General features: G+C 39.9%; 1 protein-coding gene across 2 annotated transcripts; it reads right to left on the bottom strand.

Annotated features, from left to right (window-relative positions):
* Window positions 1-1,815: 1,815 nt before the first annotated feature.
* fndc5b (fibronectin type III domain containing 5b) lies at window positions 1,816-20,663 on the bottom strand. Of its 2 annotated transcripts, none has more exons than XM_027020003.2 (6): window positions 20,174-20,663; window positions 14,351-14,466; window positions 9,347-9,545; window positions 6,436-6,525; window positions 5,491-5,666; window positions 1,816-3,496 (listed from the first exon to the last, which is right to left on the bottom strand). In XM_027020003.2, the coding sequence occupies exons 1-5, from the start codon at window positions 20,241-20,243 to the stop codon at window positions 5,527-5,529; spliced, it is 615 nt and encodes a 204-aa protein (XP_026875804.2). In that variant the 5' UTR covers window positions 20,244-20,663; the 3' UTR covers window positions 1,816-3,496; window positions 5,491-5,526. The 2 variants fall into 2 exon arrangements, with proteins under 2 accessions (XP_026875804.2, XP_026875803.2); XM_027020002.2 differs by lacking the exon at window positions 1,816-3,496 and adding an exon at window positions 4,374-5,273.
* Between the last annotated feature and the right edge of the window lie 6,230 nt (window positions 20,664-26,893).

Genomic DNA, 26,893 nt, shown 5'->3' with positions numbered 1-26,893 from the left:
TTCTATAATATTTTGACAGACTGAGTGGTCAAGGTTGGACTAATGATGGATGACTCCAGTTGTTTATTGAAGGATGCATCGCCCATCACTGTTCTCCTTTAAGGGCACTCTCCACACTTATTTGCATAATTTTTAATTTATTTTTTATTTTTCTACTGTCACATGGTTACCCATGTAGGCTACAAATCTGATATAAATGCATGCTGTGTGTGTGTGTGTGTAACAGGCAAATGGATGACTTTGATCTCCATGCAGAGCTGAAGGGCAGGCTTTATTGATGCTGCAAGGATGATGATTCTTGCGCGTAAGCATGCCTTAAATGCAAATCTTTACCACATCAATCACAATCTCACAGCGCAATGTCTAATGTTTGCTTTAGGAAAACCATTTCCCCTTCTTCTGGCAGTGATGGGATAGAGAGATAAATGTCTGTGATACAGGAAGAACACAAAACCTCATATGTTCCAATAAAGCAAGGTGGAGAGAGACTACTCAACCTCCCAGTTTTTGTGTGTCCTCACAATGGCTGAAATAATGTTTGTCTTTTCTTTCATTTTTCTATTAATGTTTCACCCTCACTCACTCACCAACTGACCAGAGAAGCCAGAGCCTTTTGACCTGTTTTTAATCCATCAGATTTTCTAGCCATCCTTTTGTGAATGTGCCGAACCCGGATGTGCATCACACGTGCTTGCACAGACTGAGGTCTAAAAAATAATATTTGTCTGCAGTTGTAGTTTTCATTATGTGGTCACAGTCATCCAAGGCTGTGCTCTCTAGGTGCTGCTTCTCTCGGCCTGCTGTAGTGCTGCTTGGAACTGGGCACCTGCTAAATCTTATCCAAGTCACCTGACTCTGTCAAGCAATTATGTCCTATAGTATGACATGAATATTAGTTTGAAAAGTAGAACTGTACTGTACAATAAAAGGTGCAATGATGTAAGAGGTATTTTTATCCCTTAAAAAATCTAATTTAATCCCCTCTCTTCTCTCCACGTGCCCTGTCTGTTCTGTTAGTAATGAACAGAGAGCATAACTTAGTTGGGTTTGGAGGAGCTGAGGGATGGCATTTGTACTGTATAATAATTCTGTATGTTCAATAAACAAAAAAACAAAAAAACAAGAAAACAACTGGACTCGACCCTTTGGAAAATATTAAGTATTTTATTGTTGTTGTGGCAGTACATAAGTAGACATTTATATTTTTAGTCCATATAAATTGTATAACTTTGTATAGAATAGCAGAAACATGCTAGCCCTCATGAAGCATTGATTTAAGAACAACAATTAACATAGACTCAAAGACATATGATTTACATTAAACATTCCACCTGTTCTTATGTCCATGCGGCCTAGTAGATCGGTGGAACATAGGAAATTAATGATCATTTCACTTATGCTAAATATGCAACTTGGGTAAATTCCATCTTTTGCGCTATTAGCATCACCCTCTTTTAGGTGCATTAAGGCTTGGTCTCCTAGCTTAACAGTTGGCCTATTGGGCTATTGGGAATGCTACACAGGTAGCCACACAGATACTGCTTAACACAGATATATGTACAAGAAATGTATTATTAAAAGCCATAATGAGGGATTTATTAGAGCCATTTGGTATGACAGTAGCCCATGTTTTACTTATTTGAAAACTTGAAAACAAAAAGCAGAAAGGCTTTTGGCACTGTGGTTTCTAAGTGATTAAAAACTGAAAGTGTCAGCAATGTTCTTGCATTCACAACTCTTGCTTGGTGGTTTTTTTTGTTTTTGGTTTTGTTTTGTTTTGGGGTTTTTTTTTTTTTGGGGGGGGGGGGGGGGGGGGGTCCTAATCTTTTTGTTGCTAAATTGTTTTGTTGGGCATCTCTGATTGTAGTTTTAACATGTTAAACTCAAATTAATGTATAAAGCAATAATTGAAAGCACAAAATCAAAGTCAGATGTGTACTTTACACTAGTCACCAAACCATCTTCAAAATGCAAGTCCATTAATGTGAAAGCCTCAATGTATGCAGGCCTGTGGTGTTTGTGCACATAACTAGACTGCTAGTTGGCTCATAGATACCAATGTTATTAGATATTGGCCATGATTTTGAATGGACAAGTAGCTTAGTATGACTGCTTATACTTTTAATGTGAATTTTGTTAGCAAGAGAGATTTTCTTTATATAACATAACCACGCATTGCTACATTTCATTTTGCCTCCAAAATGATGAATGTTTTTTGTTTTCCTTTATTACAGCTCTCATGATATAGTAATTCACTCCATGTTGATTTACTTGATGTGCATGACAGATTCATAAATCTCTCTAAATTACAGAACATTTCTAATTGTAGATGTATCTATGGCATATATAAAGTATTTCATTTATATAGTGATGGATGTTATGCTCTGTAATAGTTGCTAGACAGTTGTAAAGTTGCTAGACATCATAGATATGATGATATGATTATTTAATTCTATTCACAACTTTCAGTTACATTTTTTTCTGTGGGTTGTACTGTTGGACAGTAACAAAATAACTGTTTAAATATGCATATTTACAAATTTAAAAATGTAACTAAAAAATTCAAGTACAGTCGCAAAAATAAATCGGTCACACTGGATATTTGAAAATGCTGAAATACAGGGCCAAACAGGAGCATTCTCGAGGACATCCCCTTACCTCTGCAGAAACTTTGAATTTGTGCTGCTTAGGAATCACTGGCATTGAAGGGAGAATTTTCTTCTCCACTTTCTAAGCACCAGAAAGCATTTTTTTCTCTTGATTTTGATATTCCTACTGTGGAAGGCTTTTAGAAGAGCTGGATAAGTTCGGAATCTACTGTAGAAGTACAGAATGATATATGTGAGTGTTGTTGTTTTGCAGACCAGGTTTGAAATGTAACATAGGGACCTTGCATGTAGGTATTGTGGGTGGTGCAAGCTACTGCCCTGCTCTCTGTGTGTGGGTCATGAGCTGGCATGGCAGACTGACAAGGTCAGCGGTCAGCGTAACACTGCTTTGGAGCACTGCTTGCGGGCTGAGACACACAGACAGCTGCACCCTCTCTGTCACTAAGTGCCCCTGTGCCTCGCCGTATCCGCTGATGCCGGAACCAGCTGTGAAGAAGGGAGTATAACCCTCACCAGTGTGAACCAACTTCCACCCTCCTCCGTCTCTTCTGTTCTGTGATGTAAGCTACCTCGACCCAGTATTGACACCTGCTATTTTTCACACAGCAGCCCCACCCGCTTCTTCCCCGGTGGCCAAGGTTAATCACGAGTCATTAAAGCAGAAGGATCGGGTCTCCGGCACTGTCAGCGTAGTAGCATGAAACGCGGAGGTGCGGTTTACTCAGAGATGGTGACAGAGTGAAAGGGCAGTCTGTTAGGCTGTCACCATGGAGATGGAGACGAGGAGCTAATGGCCATCAGTGTGGACAGGGGGATGTTTAATTGCCCTGCGATTCCTTCAGGTACCCTTCAGCTCTCTTGATTAACACCGCCATCTAGCCAAGCTACTAGGGAACAGAATACAAATCACTACCAAGCCGTTCAGAATACCTCCTATGCAAACAAAGACATATATGTTTACTATAGATCCAACATTCATAATTATTTACTATCCTTTGAGTTTGGTGTGTTACATATTGACAAAAAAAAGCTTTTATTTAACAATTTTAAGCCTACAATCTAAATAGAGTCATTTATACTGAGGCTAAATGTGTATATGAATCTTAGGGTTCTAATAACACAGTGTTAAGGTTGGGAATTTTCTGAACATACAATATGTATGTGCAGTGTCTTTAACGAGTCCAATTGGTGCCTTCTGGGCCTCTGGAGTTGTGTTAAACATGTCTAGTTATTGCTGCCTAATGACTGACGACCTGCCCTATTCACCCTGGAGTCTTGCTGTTAGGGACAGTGGTCCCATCAGAGACTGTGCTGTAACTGATAAGCCCATCTGTGCATGGAGTACTGACAGTCTGCCCCAGACTACTCCCCTATCTCACATAGCTCACTTAAACTGTCAAAAGCAAAAACAAAATGGTACATAAGAACTTCTAAATGAGTGGCAAGGGAATTGAAGAGTGAAGGCTTTAAAGTAGACACTAGTTGGAACAATAATGCCTGGAGCAAAGGCACCTGGTTTTCTATTGTAGCCACACCATTACAGCAGAAGCATAATAGCAATGATATGTTATGCTATTGACTGTACTAAACCATGAGGATCAAAATAACTTGTACTGCACATTATACTGTACATTATAGTGTCCAGCGTGTGATGTATATTCTCATCAGATACAATAAGTTGATTTAGACATGTTTTATATATATATATATATATATATATATATATATATATATATATATATATATATATATATATTATCACTGTATTAATACATGAATACACTTTAAATGTATTGTGTTTGGGTGAGAGACACTGGTTTGAATGATGTGATTCAGCTGAAATATGCCAGATGAAGTTCACAGCCAGTTACTGTGTAATTTATCTTTTGGATGTTTTCTTGGGTGCCCTGAGAGCAAGCAAGTGCTTATGGAAAGAAATCCCACTGCACCAATAAACCTTATCAAATTTACAGTTGTGACTCCTGTTAAGATGGTGGAATTTGATAGTAATGGGAATTCAGAAAACAAAAACAAGGCATGATAAATGAATAATAAAAAAAAAAAACCACAAGAACAAAATGTTCTAGAAATAGGGGGTATGGAGTGAGAATGGATATTTCCCAGATGTGGGATATCTGTTTAGTTTGTCACCTTCCCCAGTAACTCTAGCATAAAGATCCTGTTTCAGGACTGACTATGGTAGAAGGATTGGGGGGGGGGGGGGGTCTTTTCCTAGCACAGCCATAGTCATGGTTTATTTAGCATCTGCCTCAAAGGAAAGGACACATTTTGCCCTTATATGTGCAAGGCCAAGCTAACAGCAATGGTGTGCACCTCAGGAGGTACGATTTCTACTGCTTTTCCAGATTACGGCAGGCTAGGACATCCTCCTGGGGTGTCGTCTCTGAAGTGTTCGGAATGGAAGCCGGGGTGGGGGGGGGGTATAACCCGATGATGAGATTGTGCTTGTGCACATGTTCCTCTTCACATGACCACTTCACTCATTTGTGCTCAAGTGGGAAGCTGTTTAGGTGCCCTTCGCAGATAAGCACCAAGGGGGTCCACGTTTGTTGAGATGATGGAATATTAAAGTCTTTTAAATGTGCATGGGCAGTCAGTTTCACAACAATGTCAGTTAATGGCTTTCTAGTATGTCTCAGAGCTCTGTGGAAGGAATCATAAACAATGCTGAAGCTGAAAGGAAATGATATTGGGGTGGAATGTAGCTAGAATTGATCAGAACTGGACCGCAAAAATAAATAAATAAATGATTAAGCACCGCATGCTCTTATCACAAGAAATAATCTGTTTAAACTTATTGTTTCTGGCAAAAAATTATAATGTAACAGGAATTTGGGCATTAATATACTGCATGACTTACATGTCCTGAGGCTGAAGCCCATTATTGCCTGTGTGATTAGACCTTGCTACGCAGAAGGCCCCCTGTAGGGTGTTCAGGGGTACTGCACTCTGATGAGTTCTTGGCTTTGTCCTTGTTATTGTTGGGCTCATTGTCTTTGATGATGTCATACTGGCGGCAGAAGAGAGCGATCACTCCTAGGGCAGAGAGAAAGAGTTAGAAACTAAGTTGGACAATATAGGAGAGATGGAAAGTGATGGATGAAGGATGTCATGGGCAAGAAGAAGATAAAAGAAAACCTGATGATGGATCACCGTGTGTTTGTGGTGCAAAAAAAAAAAAAAAAAAAAAAAAAAAAGTTTGTTAGACACTACAATTACATACGAACTCAAGAAATGTGATGAGGTGTTTTGTTTTTCTGAGCTGTGCCACAACTGTCATTTTTATGATTTATAATCTTCTCAAAAGCTTGATAGACACTAGGCCATGTTTATAAATCCCGAGGTCCAATTAGACATAAAAACCTCCCCACCACACACACACACACACACACACACACACACGCACACGCACAATTGAGAGAGTTTTTAAAGAGATTTTTCCCATTACATCTAGCCACTCTGTACACCAGTACACCATCCAGCAGGTGGTCATTCAAACATCCCTTGTTTGCAGCAGGAAAATGCACCTATTGCTGAATCCAATCTATCTCAGCACCCTGATCAGCAATTCATAAACATGTTTTGATACTGCTCACACACCTATTAAACAGGGGGCTGTGACACTATTTGCTGCATGTGAAATCTAATTTGGATGTGTACTAAACCCTATCCGCAGATATGATGGGAGAGTGATGAAAATTATACCTATACTGGATGTTTTAGCTATAGGCTGTTTCTTGCTGCAGTTACTGCATGGAAAAGAAGAAAAAAGAAGAAACCCAGTGTTTGAGTGTAAATGTCTTACCTGCCCACATGATCAGGACCACCACTATAATGATGAGTTCTCCAGCCCTCAGCTGGGCTGCCTCACCGACCTCTTTCATAGTCACCTCATCTGATGAAGAAGAAGAGAAAAAAAACTTTGGTAGTTCATCAATTTTCAAACATCACAAACACAGTATAGAATTGTCAATTTCTGTAAATGCCTGCATTCATTAAAGTGTTCATAGTCCTAACCACGTGTAGACACTGAAAATATCATTGGACATGACTGTGCCATAAATCAAGTATTAACTAAAGAATTAAATATATATAAATAATGCAAAAAAAAACAACCAAAACCTTATATAGCCTGTTATTCAACTTCCAGTAGCCTGTACAGAGCAATTAGTGGCCAATTAGTTACTTAATTAATGTATATAATTTCACTATTTCACTATAAAAGAGTTTAAGGTCTATAGCGGTCACCTGTGGAAATGGCTGATCTTGCACTGCTGCTGGATTTAGTTGACAGAACTCTGCAGGGCAAATGGGTCTTTAGAGATCGCATTATCTGAGAGTAATGACTGGCCGGTTGGACACTTTTGTTTACTGAGACCCCTTATTTTGTATTTATCCAATATTTTAGAGCCAAATTTGAGAAGGGAGTGCAACAGATCCCATACTATTCCCGTACCTGTACAGGTGGAATCTGTTTTGGCTACTGAAACAACTTTGGGCACTCGAAAATAAAAGGTTTTGATTTTAGTGCATTTCATTTAATAAAATGTCTGCTTCCTCATTAGAATAGTTTTTCTTTTTTATTTTGCTTTTTCTGAGACATTTTTAAAGGTTTCTGTTGAGAATCCTCAGTCCAAGGGCTGACTTATAAGGTGGTGATCTGTCATTCATGGGTGTGAATTATGGTAATTATATTTTTATTGTAAATGAATAAGCATGCACTGCCAATTTGTGAAGTTTGGTATTTATTAACATACACACGTTCTACAAATAAAACTGTGGTTTATGCAGTGTTTCTGATTCTTTTGGCAAGTTTTTGGGATTTTACTTGTAACTTAGTTACAGTTTGTTCATATTTTTTATGAAGGTTTCATTAATGAGGCCCAAAGAATGCTAATCCCTGATATTTTTGTGTGATGGTTTTCCTAATAAAACAGAACATTTATTTGCCCAGACCGAAATGAGTAGTGGCCATTTTGTGGTGGTGTTGATGATGATGAAGGTTGCTGATGAAGAATCAGAGCCCACATCCACATCCTCCATCAGTGTAGACGTCTCAGAGCTTCCCCCTCAGGATAAGCTTCCATCCTCCCTGATCGACAAGTGATGCTTCACATCACCAGGAAAAGAGCCCACCCCACTCCTCTTGGCTACACATTTAGGGGCTGATGGTAATCAAGCTAATTTGTGAGTTTTCTGCTTGTGTTCACTGATTAGCCTAAGACTAGCCTATGAGGGTAGGAGCTCTGCAGTGGCCTGTTGGAATGATAGAGCAGCAGTGTTTTGTGATAAATGGAAGAGGTTCCACTTGTCTCTTTATGCTCCTTCGCCGCTTGGATGGAAACGTCGATACCCTTCAGGTAAAACTGAAATGTTATTTCGGGCTTCTGAGCCGTGAAAGTCTGGGCATTTTTCAGCTCCCTATCAAAGTCGATACATGTCATGAGTTCAGTAAGAAAAACAACATGAAGCCACCCTGAAGCAAGGAGAAGGGGAGGCGTGCAGAGAGAAGGATTAGCTGTCCGTGTTCATTAGTCACCCTTGAGTCATGCGAAATTAAGTGAAGCGTAATGCTGCCTGAATGATTAATTGGAGAGTAACTTGAGTGCTAATGGCTGATTATGAAACAGTGTTTTTAGTAAATGCTCCTGTTATCTGCCTGTCGTGGCTGACGTGTGGCATCAGCTGAGAATAAACCAGATTCAGAGCTGCTCTGTAGCCAAACCTGTAGCCAAACCTGTTCTGTACAGATGTGTGTTTAAGTCCATGGACATGGATGTTGCTTTAGCGGTCCGACATTTATGAGTTTGAGATTGTTGCCACAAACTATTAGCATAAATGAAAGTTTTATCATTTATGACAGTTTTATCGTTTATATACACAGTCAATACTATAGTCAATTTTAAAACCAACCACTCATTTATTATTTCGGAGATAATTTTGCCATCTGAAATAAATCTTTAACGACATCATTTTCTGTTTTTCCCATTTGCTTCCCCTGCCCTTGAGATGTTCTCCTGAAAACTTAATCTGTTTGTCAGAGGTTGCATCTCTCATACTAGAGGGTTCTGGGACGAGAAAAACAAAACCAAAAACACTGGGTCATTCTGGGTGTGTGAGTCGGGAGAAGTGCTGGCAGCCGAAAGCAACCCAGCTCCACGGAGAAGCAATTTCCCATTGCTGTCTGCCTCACGTCAGACATAGCATGACGGAAACCATCACAGTGTCCTTTGCTGCATGACAAAGGCATGGAGCCAATGCCAGCACCAGTTATTCCTAGTTTTCTGGTAATGTATACCTGGGCTGTGTAATTAAATGGCTGCCCCACCGAAGTTTGTCTAAATGAGTGGGTCACTAAATGGGTTATAACACTGGACATGTGGGTTGTTCTAGAAAAGACACAGTGTCCTGCAATAAAGAATTATTAAGTTGAAAATGTGCAAATGCAAGCAATTTCACATTGAGTTACAGTGTATTTTTAGAATCTAACATTCACCCTGTAGTGTTTATTCCCCCATGTAAACATAATTTAATGGGAATTATTTAGCTGCAAATGATCTTTCAGGCAAATCTTTCCATGAGCTGACTATAAGATTTAGTTTAATGTATTATGGTCAATATTCTGTCTTTGCAAATAAGTTCACTTTGGTTACATTTTAAGAGGTTATATTGAGTCTAAAATACCAGGTATTGCAAAATTCATATCCTTCACTTACCAGGACTTTTGGAGGCCAGTTTCTCAGACTCTTTTGGGGTGCGGAAGAGGATAGGGTCACTGGGAGGGCTGGTCCCACTCATGCTGATGGACTGTACATGGACAATATATTCTGTGTCTGCCTCCAAATCCCACAATGCACAGGAGCGAGTAGTGGTGTTCACCTCCCGAATGAAGCGCATCATGTGCACATCTTTCTTCTGGATTAGACAGGACACACAAAAGAGACCCATACACTGAATGCGCCACTTCCATTTCCATGCCTATATTAGGGTAATGTGGATTTAAACCCACACAAGAAATCAACAGAATATTACAATCCTGTTAGTATGCTATAAAGTGCCCTAGTTTATCAGTTTTATTATGGATTTTTGTGAGTCCTGCAATTTGTACATTTTACATAAAAGAGAAAGAAAATAAGATAAAGTACCAGTGGTTTGATGTTAAGAAACGTTTTTATTAAATATGGACCAAGATTTTTTCTGCTTAAAATGTATTTGGAATTGGATGAAATTGGATTTTAAATGAAACAAGGTCTATGAGGACTATTAAAGGGGACAAATGTCAACTTTATTGCACCAGCAGTTTAATTTACATTGGTGAACCATACAGGAATTGCAATTCTTTTACTTTTCACATGTACAGGACCACTGGGCAGTGGGCTGTTGGATTGTTTTTTGGCCCGTGGTGTGTAATAGCATTGCTAGTGGATGAGAGCAATCAAAAGTTGGATATGGCATTTGCACCTGGAGTGTGTTGCTGTGATGTGTTTGTGGGAAGACTGAAACAGTAGCAGTAAGGCAGGCCTCACTGGGTATAACAGGGAGACAGTGTGACAGGGAAATGTAAATATTCATGATAGAAAGCTCAGGACCTGCAGCCTCATCTGTGATGACATGGAAATATGGAAAGCATGCATCTGTATGGCTGTCAGATGATGTGAATTTGCTGATGATATGGATTCTGAAGCATACCATATTTTGGTTTTCAAAAAAGAGGTATATATATATATATATATATATATATATATATATATATATATATATATATATATATAAGCACATTTGACCAATTTATTTCACTTACAGAATTACAAGTGTAGCTGTTTTAACACTTTTATAAACTGAAAAATAATGATTGATAAGATAAATTGGTGTACCACACTGATTACAGGGAGAATTCAACCAGGCAGTCTCCTTATCAAAGTAAACAACTGACCAAAGGAAACATTAACCAAATTAGTGTAAAGAGAGCTTGACTCAAATTTATACCAGGAAGACTTTGAAGAGAAGGAGGAACTGTTGTGGAACAGCCAGAGGAAGATATAATTATAGGACTGAGGAGGCTGCATCCCAGATGGGAGGAACGAGTTAACTGATGTAGTTTTGATATATAAATAGTAGCATTACTATTTAAACCAACTGGTATTGTCAAAAGTGAAAAGCCTGTCTTTACAATCAGTTGGGCTTGGCCACGTCTAGCGTCTGGATGACACTTACAGAGAGAGTCTGTTTCCATCGCATTGCTGGCTCGACCCTGCACAAGCAATGTAGGCCGATGATGATGAGATGACTAGGCTTCTTCATCCGCAGGATTGGATTTTCAAAGCTGGCTCAGTTAGAGAGTCCTAGGTCTTTTTGGGTTGGCCTTCAGAGGTAGGAGTTTTGGGTATCAGTGGTCATGCGTCCTGTCCTCGCTTTTGATGACAATTTTGGAATGATTCATCACCAGCCATACAATGAAACTTCAGTCTCAATCAACACAAACTGTCTTGAAATAAGCTGTGATGAGTGAATTCCAACAAACACAAACTAAAGACATGAGAATAAGCAGAAGCAAAAAATAATAATAAATAAATAAAGTAAAATAAGGTAACATGAAATTAACCACTTAGCAAGAGGCTATTGACTCAAAAGAAAGATTTGAGTCTTGATCTCCCCTTGTGGGGGGGGGGGGGGGGGTCCACTCACATATAACCCCCCCTCCCCCCTTTCTGTGGGCCCTCTCCTCTATTCCACTCTGCAATCTGCAATGACCAGTGGGGTCATAACTTTATCAGCTATATGTTGGGGAAATGGCATGTGTTAGTTCATGCATATTCAATAGCCTTTTTTTCATGATTCGAAGAAAGAACTACGGTAAGACATTCTAGTAAGTTTCACCACAAATCAAAAGAAAATAACAACATATTCCTTAAACAATATTGTACTTGCATGATCCTAGAATGAATTTTACAAAGTATCAGAGTTTAAAACAGGTGAGGTGATTGTAGAGTCAATCTAATTCCTTTCCTATTTTGCTGTAGTTGCAAACTACTGACTTTACTATATTTTGTCTAATTGGTTCATATAAGATCATATATGATTTCTAGTAAACATCTATCAATTATCAAACGATAGAACCAAACATCACAGTTTGAAGATTATATTAAGATAGCCATACATTACTGGCTGATTACCATTTGGCATAACAATAGGTTACAAATGCATGTTATTACTTTGTGAAGCTGTGGGATAAGAAACATTTACTTGTGTGAACATGAAAAATGTTGAGATGATGGTTGGTTGAGAAAAGCTGGCTGTCCTGGTAAGTTTTTGAGTCTGATGGAATTTATAGTCATGGTTCCTTAAAGTATAACCAGGCTGGTAAGAGGTTCCTGCATTCCAATCTGTGGATTTATGACACCTAACAAGAGTGGGAAGGGTCAGAAAGCCAGGCCAGCATGATCAGTTTATGCTTTGTTGCATGGCATCATGGCGCCAGAGGAGTCATGGTTCCTGTCTGTGGGCAGGGGATGAGAGAATGCCCATCCTGATCTCACCAATAACAACTGCCTTCAGAGCCTATATGGACAAATAATCTTATTTCTCTCCATTCAGCTGTTCCTTACAAATATAATACATTTTTGAAATGCATATAAAAATGCACATAATATATAAATAAATTTATTTTCATATGATTAATGAAAATCAGTTGCCATAAAAATCCACTACTTCACTACATATTACTTTTCAGTAGTTCTGATGTACCAGGTATACTTTCCTGAAGATTCATCTGTTTTAGATACAAAAATGCCATTTTACATGATTTATTATATTTAATTTCTATAGATTTATTTCTGTTTTATCATGCTTACAAACCTAAAAAGTCATGTAATTGGATTGCAGGTGTTGGCGTGTGTGTATATACAAATACATGATTTATGTCAGAAATCATAAATGGCATAAATGTCATTAAACAAATGTTAGCATGAAAGAAAGGCCAAATCATAAGCATTTTAAAAATACTGGCTAAAAAGAGGATGTATGATCACCCTAAAAACCTTCTTAATGGGAATAAAATAGTTCTTCAGGGCCAAAGACAAGATTTTTCATGTGGTAGCTCAGTGCTTATGGTACTGGGCTAATAATCAGAATGTTGTCAGTTCAAGCCTCACTGTTGTCCTCTGAGCAAGACCCTTAAACCTCAATTGCTCAAGTTATACTTAGTCATAGTTGTAAGTTTCTTTGGAAAAAGGTTTCAGCTAAATTCCATAAATGTAAACCCACAGAAGAGTAACACCTACAAAACAATAAGGAACTGAAAATGGCTTCAACACAGGCCTGCCACGTCATTAGATCGAGTGGTATTTGTGGCCTTCAGCTACTCAATGATTGCCAAGTATTTGCAATGTGATAGCTTTGTTTAAGATTATAATAATTTAATAGTAAACCTGCATATGGTCCACTAAAACCAGGGGACTGTGTATAAAAAGGGCTTTGTCCCTGTGTAGTAATATGTTTGTAAAAACTGAATTAAGGCTGATGTTCTGCATTTTTACCACAGTCATTATTTAAATTCCTTGTGATGAAATACAAAACAACAAAAATATTATTGCTGTCGATTGTTCACTAAAGGTTGCTATGACTCATGTCTATAGGAGAAGCTGCTGTGCAGCTGTGTTTTAATAATATCAGACACAGTGAAATGAAAAACAGTGCACACACAGTTGTTTGGTTAATATATTGCAGACCTACATGTTCTGTGTTCCACTCTGGAGACAGCTGCTTAACTAACAGACAGCATTTATGGGCAACGTTAGCGCATGCTCTTGATATAAAAAAATGTTGCACTTAGAAGACAGCATATGAAGCAGTCTGTGAAGATATTTTTGCCAAATTAAAGGCAACATTGCATATGTCCTTGGCAAAGGCAATCACACAGTTCTGAATGAGCAATACATTTACAAATGTAAGATGGGTGCCTGTCTCGTAGCTGATATATTTTTTTGCTGTTTTAATTAGAAGTCATGTTTGTGTTCATGGAATGCTATAAGTTTTTTTTTGTTTGTTTTTTTTTTCTGTTGGTTACATTTAGAATGTAATGTGACCTGTCAGAGTAGATAATGTTCTTCGTTAGCCAATTATGATCAATTCCCACAGCAATGTAAACACTAGGAAATGTGCTTCTAGTTCAGAATCTGGGGGTTTAGAAAATGACTGTGAATTAACATATGTCATGTGCACAGGGTGTCTTCACAGTATTGCCTGCCCAGATTTCCAGCTAAAAAGCTACACAATAGTTGCCTTCAATGACAATGACTGCCAGGCAAAGTCTGTAAAAATTCTACAAAAATCACATATACCATAAATTATACTTAAAACTAGTACTTAAGAACTAGCATATATAAATTTCATATATACAAATTATAATTGGTTTTTTTTAATTCATTCATGGTATTTTATATTAAAAACATAGTCATATATAAAATATAATATGATTTCCTCTCGTCATTCTGCTCCACAGTGTACACGCAAATCTCCCCAGACCTCATCCTGTACAGAAACACACCCACACACATTGTGCAGAAACTCACAATCTGCTACAGAGCATCTCAAATGGCATTAGCATAGGTGCATGTCCAATGGACCTACATGCATGCACCACACATGCATCACCCACACAGTCCATTGTCTGTGGTGAGAGTCACCGCTGCCCATTTTTAATGCGGTTGATATGCCGGTACCTGTTGCGTGATTGCAAAGCCGATGACAGGATCCCCTTCCAGAATGTCCCATGTGACCACTGCTGAGTTGCCCTCTAAGGTTTTGATGGTCACATTGAGCGGAGCAGACAAACTATCTGAAAACGAAAGGCACAAAAGGAGAGACAGAGAAGAAACATCCTGAGAAGGCATCGTATCACATTTGCTTTCAGCAGCTTTAACCCGAGGCACACAGGAGATGGCAGAGAACATCTTTTTTTGTGGGAAAGGATGGCTGCAAGGGACGACAGACTGCTTTTCACACAAATGTTCTAAGCCTTATTTCTAATGCCTATATAGGGCAGAATGTTCTAAGTTTCAGTTGGTAGAAACCCTCGGCTGGTCAGCCTGTTTTGAGGTCACTGTCACTCAATAGGTCCATTATATTTTTACTTTTATTACTCATGTGGGAGCTCTTGGACGGTTAGCTGAATTCGCCTCAGTGTCTTTAATAGCAAACAAACAAAACAAAGATGCCAGTGCATGCTGCTCCATAGCTGTAACATTTTGCTCTCATGAATTAAATCATGCAGAGTCCTCAGAAACTATGACTGCTTTGTCATCCACTGCCTTGTAATTCAGGGACACATAAACCATTGCTGTTAACACCTAGCCACCACTAACGAGCCCAGACAGCAGAGCAGGATAGTGGCTTCCATGTGCCAGCTATTAAAATACCACAATTTTCCAGTTCTTATATGTGAAATCTATTTTGATAGCACAATTTAAAGAGAGAGTCATCGCCAAACAGTTAATAACGGATCAGCTTCGAGGGGTCCTCTGCTTTTCTCTGGATTCCTACATAAAGTTCTATATTTGGGGCTAAAAAACATCTGTATTTTCTTTGCCTAATAGTAACCTTATGATGTAAGCTCCTATGTCCTTATACATATGTCTCAATAGCCAGTAATAACACATCATTCCATTTATGGCTTTTATCCAAAGCAACTTACAATTATGACTGAATACAACTTCAGCAGTTGAGGGTTAAGGGCCTTGCTCAGGGGCCCAACAGTGGCAGCTTAGCAGTAGTGGGGCTTGAACTGGCAACCTTATAATTACAAGTCAAGTACCTTAACTACTGAGCTACCACTGCCTACTGTATCATCAGTCTAACTTTACTGTCAATCTAACGCATCATCAATCTAACCTGATCCATAGTACACAAGGTATTTGTATAGGACATCTAGCAAAAAAAAAAAAAAACTCTCAAAAATGAGGGGGGTGGAGCTGTCAAACTTAATCATCACAAATACTGTCATATTAATCATGACATCTGTGATTATGTCTGTGTGGTAGCAATTTCACGATGGAACAGAGGAAAGACAAAATGCTTGAATATGCAACCTGATGTGTAGAAAGAAAGTAAACCCCACCATATTACTAATCTGTGATTATTTGTTTCCCTAGAACAGTGTTTCCCAACCTAGTCCCCTTGGACGCCTAAACAGTCTACATCATTCAAGATCCCTGCACACCCAGAACTGACAAACAAGGGCACTTTATCCTTTATTGGTTGTATCTGGAGCTGGGACAGAGTTCAAATGTGGGGGTCTCTGGACTTTCCGGGGGTATCTGGAGGAAAACAACTGGCTTGTAACCCCCTCCCTCAAATATAAACTCTTTTTATACAAATTATATATTTTACTGGAAACCAGAGTACAAATCTGTGGTTGCGACATATCATGTTGTTCCTTGTTAGGAGTAGAATGATGTCCCAGTGTGTTTAATTAGTTTAATCAGATCCCATTCCCTAGTAATAGCTTGCCTTATTGTACTTGCTTGAGGGATCTGAATTCCCCACAGATTATGTCTAGGCAATATCAGGTCTGGGCCGGCCTCAGACTTAACTGTGTTTTGAGCTTATTGATCGATTCCTAGCCAACTACTTGACCCCATATTCTGTCTGCTTACTGCTGCTTCTGAGTGTATGCAGTTAATTGCAGTGAAGCATTGCTTGAATTTCTAGATCATACCTTTGAACCTTACAATGGTAAGGTTACCATCATACCTCACAATGATGGTAACCTTAGGACTCTGGTGCTCAGAAATGGATGGCGTTAGTAAAATTGAATACATGGCTCACCTTAATGTGCAATGAAAAAGTCAGGCTGAAATTTCTACCACTTTTAAGCCTCTTTTAAAGTGTCCTGCTAAGTTGTGATGTTGAGCAGCTTCCCTTCCTTGTAGTGTAATTTCTTGCTTTGGTATTTTAACTCTGTGCTCGTGTAGAGTCCTCACCAGCCTCTTCATGAGGTGGGAAATGCACTGGACTTTGTTTACTGTCTCACCAGGGGGTCAAACACAGGGCCAAAAAATCGCTCCGCGAACGATTTAATAACAGCTCCAGGATTTTGTGCACAGTTCCAGAATTCCTTCTGCAGGCTTTATAGTGGCAATGCATGTGTGGGCTGGTGAGGATACACAGCTGATCCCACTTCCTGGCCACACACCTGCGTGTGGTTCAGTGATTTACTCCATCACGGCTGAGAGCCGAGGAACCTGGCACGGGTCTGCTGCTTCTTCGTCCCTCAGCCTTACCAGGCCATATAAATACACATGCCTTCCATATCTGTCTAAAGGGTGTATTTACTGCAGCACCTTTCAATCCAGAAACCAAAATGTAACATTCTATATATATATATATACACACACACACACAGACTGTTTGACATTTTCTGAAAATTACAGATTCAGTGCAACAGTGCAGATGCAGGGTAACACCACTATTCTTAGCTGTGGTGTTTTCCATTGTTCATATGTTAGCTTCTGATTGCAAGCCGCTTTTCATTAAGGTTTGTGAACAATTATCTTAAATTAATTCGTTAAGAGGGTAGGTGTGTGGGGGCCCCATCTGATCAGCGGGTATGCAGCTGTGACTGGAGTCTACAGCCTGAGCACTGCAGGCTTATGGGCATGATTTAGCTCATGGTGTTGATTTCCCATAATGCTCTGTTTTTGCAAATATGACATCTCTATTTTGTTTTGTTTTTTTCCAGTGGAAAGGAAAAAAACAAACTGAACTAGTTCCTATAGTTTGGTAGGCTTCAAAGAAAGCATTAGTCAAGCTGTATGTGAATGAGGCATGATGTAGACTCTGTGCATATCATCTGATTGACATGCCATGAATAAACCAGATTTCCAGGATGTGGTGGTTATAGAATCAACTCAAATAAATGTGCATGTGCACAGATCTGCATGAAATCTGGTAATAAATCATGTCAATTCAGTTACTGCGGAAACAGATTTTGTCCAACCATCACTCACAGGCAATAATCAAGATCATTATCCTCAAACAGGAGTGCAGTGAAAGAGAAGTAGCTTCACAGAGATGGCTTTGCTCTCAAAGTTTCCTAGCAGCAGTTCTGACATTTATTATTATTATACCATGAATAAACCCTAGATGGAAAACAAGAATTGGCTTTGAAGTGATCTGAAAAAGTGAAAAGTAATTATGGACCCACTCTACGGTAATAATCAAAGTACCTGTGCCTGCTCAGTTATGTCTCTGTTTCTAAGACACTGTACATTCATAGAGCACAGAGTCCTCAGCAAGCCCACGAATCCACCTGTGATCATTTTTCATTTCTCTCTGCAACTGTAAGAGAGGACTTCAGCAAAGTCAAGTTCAGAAGCCAACTGATCTCTGATCTCATCCTACTGAACTAAGAAAACACTCACAGCCTGGACTACTGTGTTATTCCATATTCTGTGTTGACTGACAAACAAAACAGAATTCCGTCTTCCTGGAAGTCATCAGGCTTCTTGATACTTGATATCTGCCCAGCAGACATCCGGTGTCATTGCCACACGTGGTGGAGCAGTCAGCATGAGCGGCACTTCAAACTGGATGCAGGCCAGGAGGGGTGGCTTCAGCCCCCACAGCTCTGTCCTGCCTTGTCTCTCAGGTCTGACAGTGCGACTCCACAGTGGAGTCTTTCTAGAGCTGAATGACCCCCCCCGTGCTCCTGGCTCTTGTGTCTTTGGTTACGGGCTAGCGATGGCATTAGTCACATTTTTCTAGTGGTCTTAAGTCAGCGGGGGGGGGGGGGGGGGTTAAATCTCAAATTGAATGAACGCATAAATTAATAGCAAGTAAACCTTGAGGGTTTGTTGCCTTATGTATTATCACGTATGTTTGACACACACAAAAATGCCAGTGTGATATTCAGATTTGTCTTGTCATTCTGTGCTCAGGCCACAGGGATTAGAACCACGCAAATCTTTCTCAGAACAATCTCTCACTTATACAATATTCACGACATGCTCCCACGACTGTCAGACAGAGCAGTCATCTAGCAAACCAGGGCGAGGAGTTGAGTACTATGCCTCTGTCTCCCATCACTCACGCTCATCACTGCAGGCTCATGTGATAAAGTCTGTCACAGTACTGGAGCAGTTACTCAGCCTCCTAGCACTCCTGTTGCCAGCCCCTGCCACCCCAGCGGATTCCTCTATAGTAAAGCATCTGTAAACTGGGTTATTCCCTTAGTCACTGGTGAATGCCCCAGTCGGCTGCTTTCTAATGCATAACCTGATTGGAGAGCTGATACAGGCCACGGCTTTGTGCAGCCTCTCCTGTGCACATGAAAGGGAAAACTGGAACGCGCTTGTTCAGTGTGTTGGGCTGCTGTGCCTGACAGGTTGAGGCAATCACGGTGAACCCATTTGTTCATTATCTATTTTAGACTATTATGTTTAGATTTACTTTTCATTGCTTTTCAGTTTTTCTCTGTTTGCTGATTTTTAAGATAAAAGACAAGAATGTTGGCTCAGGTAAATGCACGACTTGCTTTACATCCATGTGTTATTTTTGCTTTTCTTTTCCTTTTGTTTACATTCTCAGATGTTGAGGTAGAACATTGTACACAAAAAAATCCCCCCATTTATGGGTTGTTTTCAGTTGTGGGATTTGATGTCCATAACCCTATTTGCGTGCCTAACCTCCGATCCACTACTCTTTAACTATTACACCTATGGATGTCCACATATGCATACAACTGAGAGTGAATCTCCTTCAGTATGTGTGGATAATGAAGCGTGGGAGGGTGGGATGAGACCTGCTGAGTTAGTCTGCAAGGAATATTACAGGTTACCAGACCCACACACCCACTATGCCTGTGTTCAAAACAATAACACACAGAGCATCATAATGACTGCAAAGCACTGGATACAAAGCTGCAAAGCACTGGATTATGTCTTTTAACGCGTTAAATTCACAGGTAATTGACTATCGAAACATTTTCTGTCTAATGCATTTGTAGCCGGTTATTTACATGGAAAGCTTTCACTGTGACCGCGCTTGCAGTAGTCTACCATAGGGTGCACGTCTATTTACAGGAGACTCCTCGAACGAGACCTAATTTTGACCCAGTAAACTTTCAAGCTTTTTTTTTTTTTACTGTTTGTCGCGGAGAAACGTGTTTTACTCTTGTCAAAATGACAATCAAAATAGGATAAATGGGAAAACAACAACAAGCAAGGTTCGGGCCCAAGTTCTAATAATTTTGCTGCCCCTCTGGTTAAATAGGCTATGCACAGTAGGAGACAGACGGTTGAATATACTGTTGCTCGGTGGCTGTGATGAACAGGTTGTGCTGAACCCTTTATTCAGCCAGCACCCCCAGTGAACATGTGTCTGTTTGGTTCCTTTAATAACCACTGCGGTTTAAAACTAAATGTGTGAAACCGCACACATCACCCGAGAGTAACGGCGCTTCAACGCGCTCTCCTGCTGTGCGGCGTGTTAGGAGCGAGACAAATAATGATGATGCGTTCACCGACACGCTAAATATGCAAACTTACCTGCATTAACCGAAGATACGGAGATGTATCCCAGAAACAGCAACGCGGCAGAGATGCCTTTTCCTCCCATCCTTCAAAAAATTCTTTACATTCTGTTCGGATGACGTTGAATCCCATTTACTCGCAGTAAGGCTTCTACCCGCTTTTACTCAACACTCATAACAGCTTGTCGTCTTTTGCGCGTTTTTCTCATTCTGAACAGCGCAGATCAAAACTCCACAGTTGCCGCAGACACGCCACATCAGAGGACTGTGTAGCCTACCTGGGACAGAACATCTAGCTCTGCATTCGAGACGCGCGCATGGCATTTAGGGCTATTTTACGCACCAGCGGTTTTCAGAGTGACGTGGAGTACAAACCCAAAAAAAAAAAAAAAAAATTTGTCCGAGATGTGATGACAGCAGTTTAAGTACTTAAAATTCTGGTTCTCGTTAAACGCGGATTGTAGACTGCTATTAAAACCATGCTCTGTTTCAGATCCAAACGCTAGCCCGACCTCAGACTGAAAGCACTCTTATCATCAAATGTTCTTAATCTAGATTCTAGTCAATTCATGCTCTCTCTCTCTCTCTCTCTCTCTCTCTCTCTCTCTCTCTCTCTCTCTCTCTCTCTCTCTCTCTCTCTCTCTCTCTACGCCTTCAGAGGGGAACCACAAAATTTTATGGTTACAGCCAGGGGGCCTTTCCAACTCTCGTTATTCCAACGTATCTGGGCCAGACCGTACCCCACACACAATGAGGCATGTGCTCTTACATGAGTTGCACAGATCTACCTTTTCACAATGCAATCACTTCACAGTTTAATTAATTATCTAATTATCACTAGCTTAATGACTTTTTATGTTACTCCGTGTTATATAGCCCACATATTTTCAATAAAAGGAAAATGGCCTACTATTGCAGTTTGGTGCTTAATGGGGTATGGATTCAGACCTGAGTAACCGTGAATTTATAACCTGATCATTGTACAATAATGTTATCTTTGTTTCCTGTAGAAACAAGCAAATTAATCACACTTGCATGGCTGACATGCAGAGCTGGACATAAGAAGAGCATAGCATACTGCAGGGAGAATGCCCTCGGGCCATGCTCTGTTGTCAGGGGAACTAGCTCTGACAAGTGCACTCCATAGCACACTCGACAATATTCAGCATGCGCTCCAGTATGGTCCCTGTACCAGAGGTTGCAGTCTGCGAAGTGGAAGCCGGCCATGATGCATCATCTCCAGTGATTCAGATGTATGTGCAGTGTGATTATCATATGGCTGATGTCACACATGGGCACCCAGTGGCCCCTGCCTAAACATCATGTGCTTTTCCTTCAGTTAGCATACCTCTCTGCATGCATGTAAGTTCATCTGTCTTTGGTTTAATCTCTTCTTTTACTGAAAGAAAGGCCCAGTGCTTCGTTCACTTTGCTAAGTAGCGCAGAGTAGGCAGTGTGTTTTTGTGCTGCAGTGTGGAAGATGAATCTGTGTTACCCGGCTGACGTGTCTGCACCAGAGAGAGCCTTAGACTCTCATTCTTAAAGCATGTGACCACTGTCCCTTTGCTACTCTGACTCATGCTGACACATTTTAAGGAATTCACCTCTTGGCATTGGAACCGTTTAAATCTGTGATGCTGGCAGCACAGAGGGAGCAAGAGGCGTGGTTACTAGAAGGTGCTCTTTATTTTCCATAACTAAAGGCACTAGTGTATAGCAACAAAAATGAAACAAAAGGTAAGTGCAAGTCGTGGTTCTCTGCGTCGGTTCCCCAACAGGTAATCCACTAATGCGCAGCGCCGTCCCTGCTGACCTGCGGGTTGAAATAGTTGAAGGGAGAAACAACGGACAGATACACATGGTTAGTAGGCTGGTGATTGGGAGCGGGGTAGGTGTGTACTGTGGTCCTCCCAGTGAGTGGGCGTGTTCCTCCTGCTGGGAGGCTGGCCACCTGTGACAAAATCAATGTTATTGCTTTTAACATCCTACAAAGGTGTCTTGTGTTATAATGTATCTAAACTTCATATGTATGTATAACAAATCTTAATAAAAAATGTTTTACAATATGTTGTGTGATTTTCTCATTACATGTTGTAAGGAAACCATTCTTGTTATGTCTGCAGCACCTAGATCACAGCTGCATTTGCCAAAATAGCAGTGACTATTCAACAAAATATACTCAGTGGTAGCACAGCAGTTTATTGAACACAAGATGGTTAGTATACATTTGTGTTTTGTTTATAAGTCCCCCCCCCACCCTGTTACACTGATCTTCTAAGTTTCTTTAACTAGTTTTCTGAATGCATAGCAATCAGCATGCATATATATATATATATATATATATATATATATATATATATATATATATATATATATATATATATATATATATATATTTGTGTGTGTGTGTGTGTGTGTGTGTGTGTGACTAGATTAAATTATTTTCTTATTGCTTCAGGATATCTGCAGTAACAATACTGACAGCTTGAGATATTAGTGTTGTGAGAAATAAATCATTGTTCTGTTCCTCTCTTTTTAGAACCTCATAAATCACTTACAAGTTCTTCTTGGATGTGCTTCAGGGGATTCAGTGAGAAATTCACACATTCTGGTAGAATTAACTAAAAACACTTAGTTAACACAGAGCTTCCATGAATACAGAACGTATTATATATTTTATAGTCAAGCATCATATTAGTCTAGCAACTGTTTCTTGTCTGATGCCTTTTAATACAGTGTGTCAGCTCTTAATGTTACTATAATTCTAAATCTAACATCTAGCATAGGTCTGCCCTCTTGATTTGGCTGAGGGGTAAGCATTTAAAAAAACTGCATTTATTCAGTTTATAGCTCAGTATAATGCCTACGGTATAATTACTTGACACCTGCACACTTGACAGTTGTCAATGATATCCCTTTCTGTCACTTATACATTCACTGGACACACTGTCAGAAGGAATATCTTTCAGTGCATTAAAAATGGTGGCACTACAGCTCCTATTAAATGTAAGATGCCAATGCCTTTTTGTGAGCCTTCATATATAAAGACCTAACAAACAAACACATATTCTACTTACCAGCTTTTCACTTTCAGTCATAATGATATCTTTAGTTTTGCAGTTCCAAGTAGGTTTATCATTCAGCTGTGGAACAGGTATCAAAGCTATCTTTTTCCAACACTTAACCGTTATAAGAAGGAAGTCTTTCAAGAAAGCATGTTATTACTTTTTTTTTTTCTGGGCTTGGCTGCCATCAGATTGGGTTGCTATTAAACTTAAGATGTCAAGTTTCTTCTTGTAAGTGTTAATTTTGGATTCTGCCATTCCAGATGGCTTCTGAGCCCATTCAATTGGCTGAAGCTTTTCCCAAAGTGAAAGCAAAGGTTTTTCTCCAGTGTGCACTCTTTCATGTTTTTTCAGTGATCCTAATTTGTTAAAACTCTTTCCTCACACAGTACACAGATAAGGCTTTTTATCCAGTATGAATCTGTAGGTGCTCTTTTAGATGTCTGGCATTAGTAATGGTCTTCCCTTACTGATGGCACATATGAGCCCTTTGTCCAGTGTGTAATTTCAGATGATCTCTGAAGTAATCTTCTTGTGAAAAATTCCTTGTAAGCATCTCTTAAGATGATATGCCAAAATGAACCTCTTGCCACATTTATCACAGACAAATGGGCTCTGACCTGAATGAATGATCAGGTGATCTTCAAGATTGCTTGCTTCTCTAAAACTTTTCCATAGTGGTTTCTCACTGCTATGAATTATTAGGTGCTGATTAAGGTTTTCCTTAACAGAGAAACTCTTCCCACACTGAGAACAGGTGAAAGGTCTTTTTCTAAAATGGGTTTTAATATTTCTGATTTTAAGCTGTCAACCCTGTGATAATGTCCCATCTTGCTGACTGAAAGAAGGTTTTTCATCTGTCTGACTTACCACCAGTTTAGAGCTTTTACTAGAATGCTTTCCAGACAAAGAGGTCTGAGGTTTCACAACAGCATGTTTCTTTTGAAACTGCTTCTCTTCATTCTTGTTTCTTCTCATTGCATTCTGCTCAGCTTCCTCCTTCAGTACCACAGAAGTACCTCAAATGGTGCATTTTATAATTTTATCACTTAAAAAAACTGCATTGAGTACAAGTTAACTTCTTATAAGAGAGCATAGTTGTCATGATATTCATTACGACATGTTATAACCATGTCCTGTGGTTTATGCTTGGAGGAGGCATCCTAATCATGCTGTGTTCTATGGGACCATGTGGTCAGTGAGATGGCAGTGAGCCCTGCATACCTTCTCCAGAGCCAATGCCAGATGCATTCTCCCTGGATCATGATGGCAAATGATACACTTCAGATTCACGCTGAGATGTGCTTCTCAGAAGAACACTTAGAAGAAGCCAATCTTGCAAGTTTTAGCAACTTACATCACTTAGGAGAAAGTGATGCTTAGCTGCCTGAACTCAGCTTTTCAACTCCACCAGCTAAAATCTGAAAACTGAAATGAATGCAAAAAAAAACCTCAAGGAAAATAACAATGTATTGTCTATCTTATGTCAGATGACCAAGCTGCATTAGCCAACTGTTGTGATTCAGTGTGGTCCAAGTTAAGTAACTATATTATGGCTAGAAATAGATTTAATACTAAACTTTGTATGTTTACTGACAGTAGCTATTAAAATATAAGCAAACAACAAAAATAATAAGAGATAAGATGATAAGATGATATTGTCATAATAAATGATGAGTTTCTCTGAAAATGCAGGGTCTCTGTGTGACTGGGGCGGCAGAGAGGAAGCGAGAGGCGAAGTTCCATTTACAAGTTCTTGATTGTTCATACTTTTCCACGTTGCATCACCGAGTCTAGTGGATAGTTAGGTGCGGAGTAGCTTCTCTCCAGTAGGCTCTCGTAGTTTGGCTACTAATGTGCAATGCCATCCTTCCGAACCTGTGGGTGTATAAATACGCGTGCAGGTCAATGAGGTGCAGGTGTCTCCTGTGAGAAGACAGGTGATTGTGAGCGAGGAAAGTGCGTGACATGGTCCTGGTCCTGCGGGTGCGTGTCCCCCCCTTTTGGGTACCAGTCTACCGTGAGACTCTGAGTGATTGTAATGACAACAGAGAACAACGTGAACACTTTAATGAATGTGTCCTGTCTGAACTATATAATATTTATGTTTTCTAGCATCTTACTGCCATTCAGTCAAACCTGTGATATTAAGAGATGTGGGTTTCTTCTGTGGCATAACAACATGTTCCTCCCCTTGGTCAGTCTAGCACTAACTGATGGCAGAATACTGATTCTATACATTTCCCTCATTAAGCATCACTGCTTGGAATGACTAGATGAAGGGAGATCCAATACTTCTATTGTTTTGAAATGGCTGTGATACTGTGACAGGAATTATGCTAATAATGAACCATTAAGTGTTATGTTAAGCAGCCATTTGAAGCGTTTCACTGAGTAATGCTGTGAAGAGTGGAAGAGGACTCGCTGTAATGTTCACGCCTTCACACCTTGTCAGTGGAACACATTTGATCAGACAGTGAGTTTGTATATGCTTGTGAAAGCATGCTGAGATTGGTCATGCTTGTCATACTTCATGGTTTTAGCCTAGAGCAAACCTCATTTGAGATTCTTGGAAGGTTATTTTCAAAACATTCAGAACTACACTGATTACCTGATTAAAACTGTGCTCTAATCAGTAAGGTAATTAAGTTCATCACACAACCGTGGCAACATAATATAATTGCTTCCTGTTGCTCTTGAATAAAATTTAAAGGTCATATACTGATGTCTAAATAAGTCTTTTATTTCCATTCCAATGAAACTTCCCCATAGGAACTGGTGCTTGTGAGTGCCTCTTATAGTGGTTTTTAGTTTTGAGTACTCTTTGTCCTGAAGAGAAGCTATGCCAACTGAAACTACAACATATATCTGTTTCATTGTCACATGGTTTTATAATAGTAATAGTAATAACGGTAATTTTAAGTGTTGTTATATATCTATAATCTATAGTAGCATCTATACTAGTAATATATTTCAATTATGGAATAATTTAGTTTTCCATATTCGATATAATACTTGCTAAAAGCTAGAATGGCCTTCATAGCCATTGTGGTGAATGCAGCAGAGCATGACTGAGATGTAACCGGAAGAAGAATGAAGCAGGTAAGACAGCTGGAGGGAAAGGAATTCAGGATGAGAGCGACAGAGAAAGAGAGAGAGAGAGAGAGAGAGAGAGAGAAGTACGTAGGTGCCAGATCTGGGCCGGGTGTTCAAGGTCGAGACGGCATGTGTTCTCAGTGAGTCGTTGCCACCTGCTTTCAGCTCACCTCATCAGCTGCTGTCCTTTTGACGTCACCAATAATGCTGAGACAACACTGGGTTCAGCCTCGTGCTGACATCACTACTGACCTCCATTCTCCCTCCCTGGAGCTTCACTTTGTTCATCTCAAGAGAAGTAGACGAATGTTCTCTCTGCCGCCCTTCATCTGTGGTTGCGGCCTCACCGGCATTCACTGAATCTCCTACAGGCTGATAGAAAGAGGGGAGAGGAGCTAGAAGAGGAACTGCAAACTGCATCTGTGGTCAGCCATTTTGCTTAGTCGCTGCAAGGTTACCTGTCGGGAAGCAGGGCCAAGCGCCCTCGCTGTAGCCACTGCAGCAGCGCTGTCTGGATGGGCTGATTCACACTCTTCCTGCAAAAACCCAGTGCCTGCCCTCATTAACCTGCCCCC

The sequence above is a fragment of the Electrophorus electricus genome, chromosome 8, assembly GCF_013358815.1.
Source record: "Electrophorus electricus isolate fEleEle1 chromosome 8, fEleEle1.pri, whole genome shotgun sequence".
Classification (NCBI taxonomy): Eukaryota; Metazoa; Chordata; class Actinopteri; order Gymnotiformes; family Gymnotidae; genus Electrophorus; species Electrophorus electricus.
Note: the sequence above shows the minus strand (reverse complement) of the source record. Positions and strands in the feature narration are given on the sequence as shown.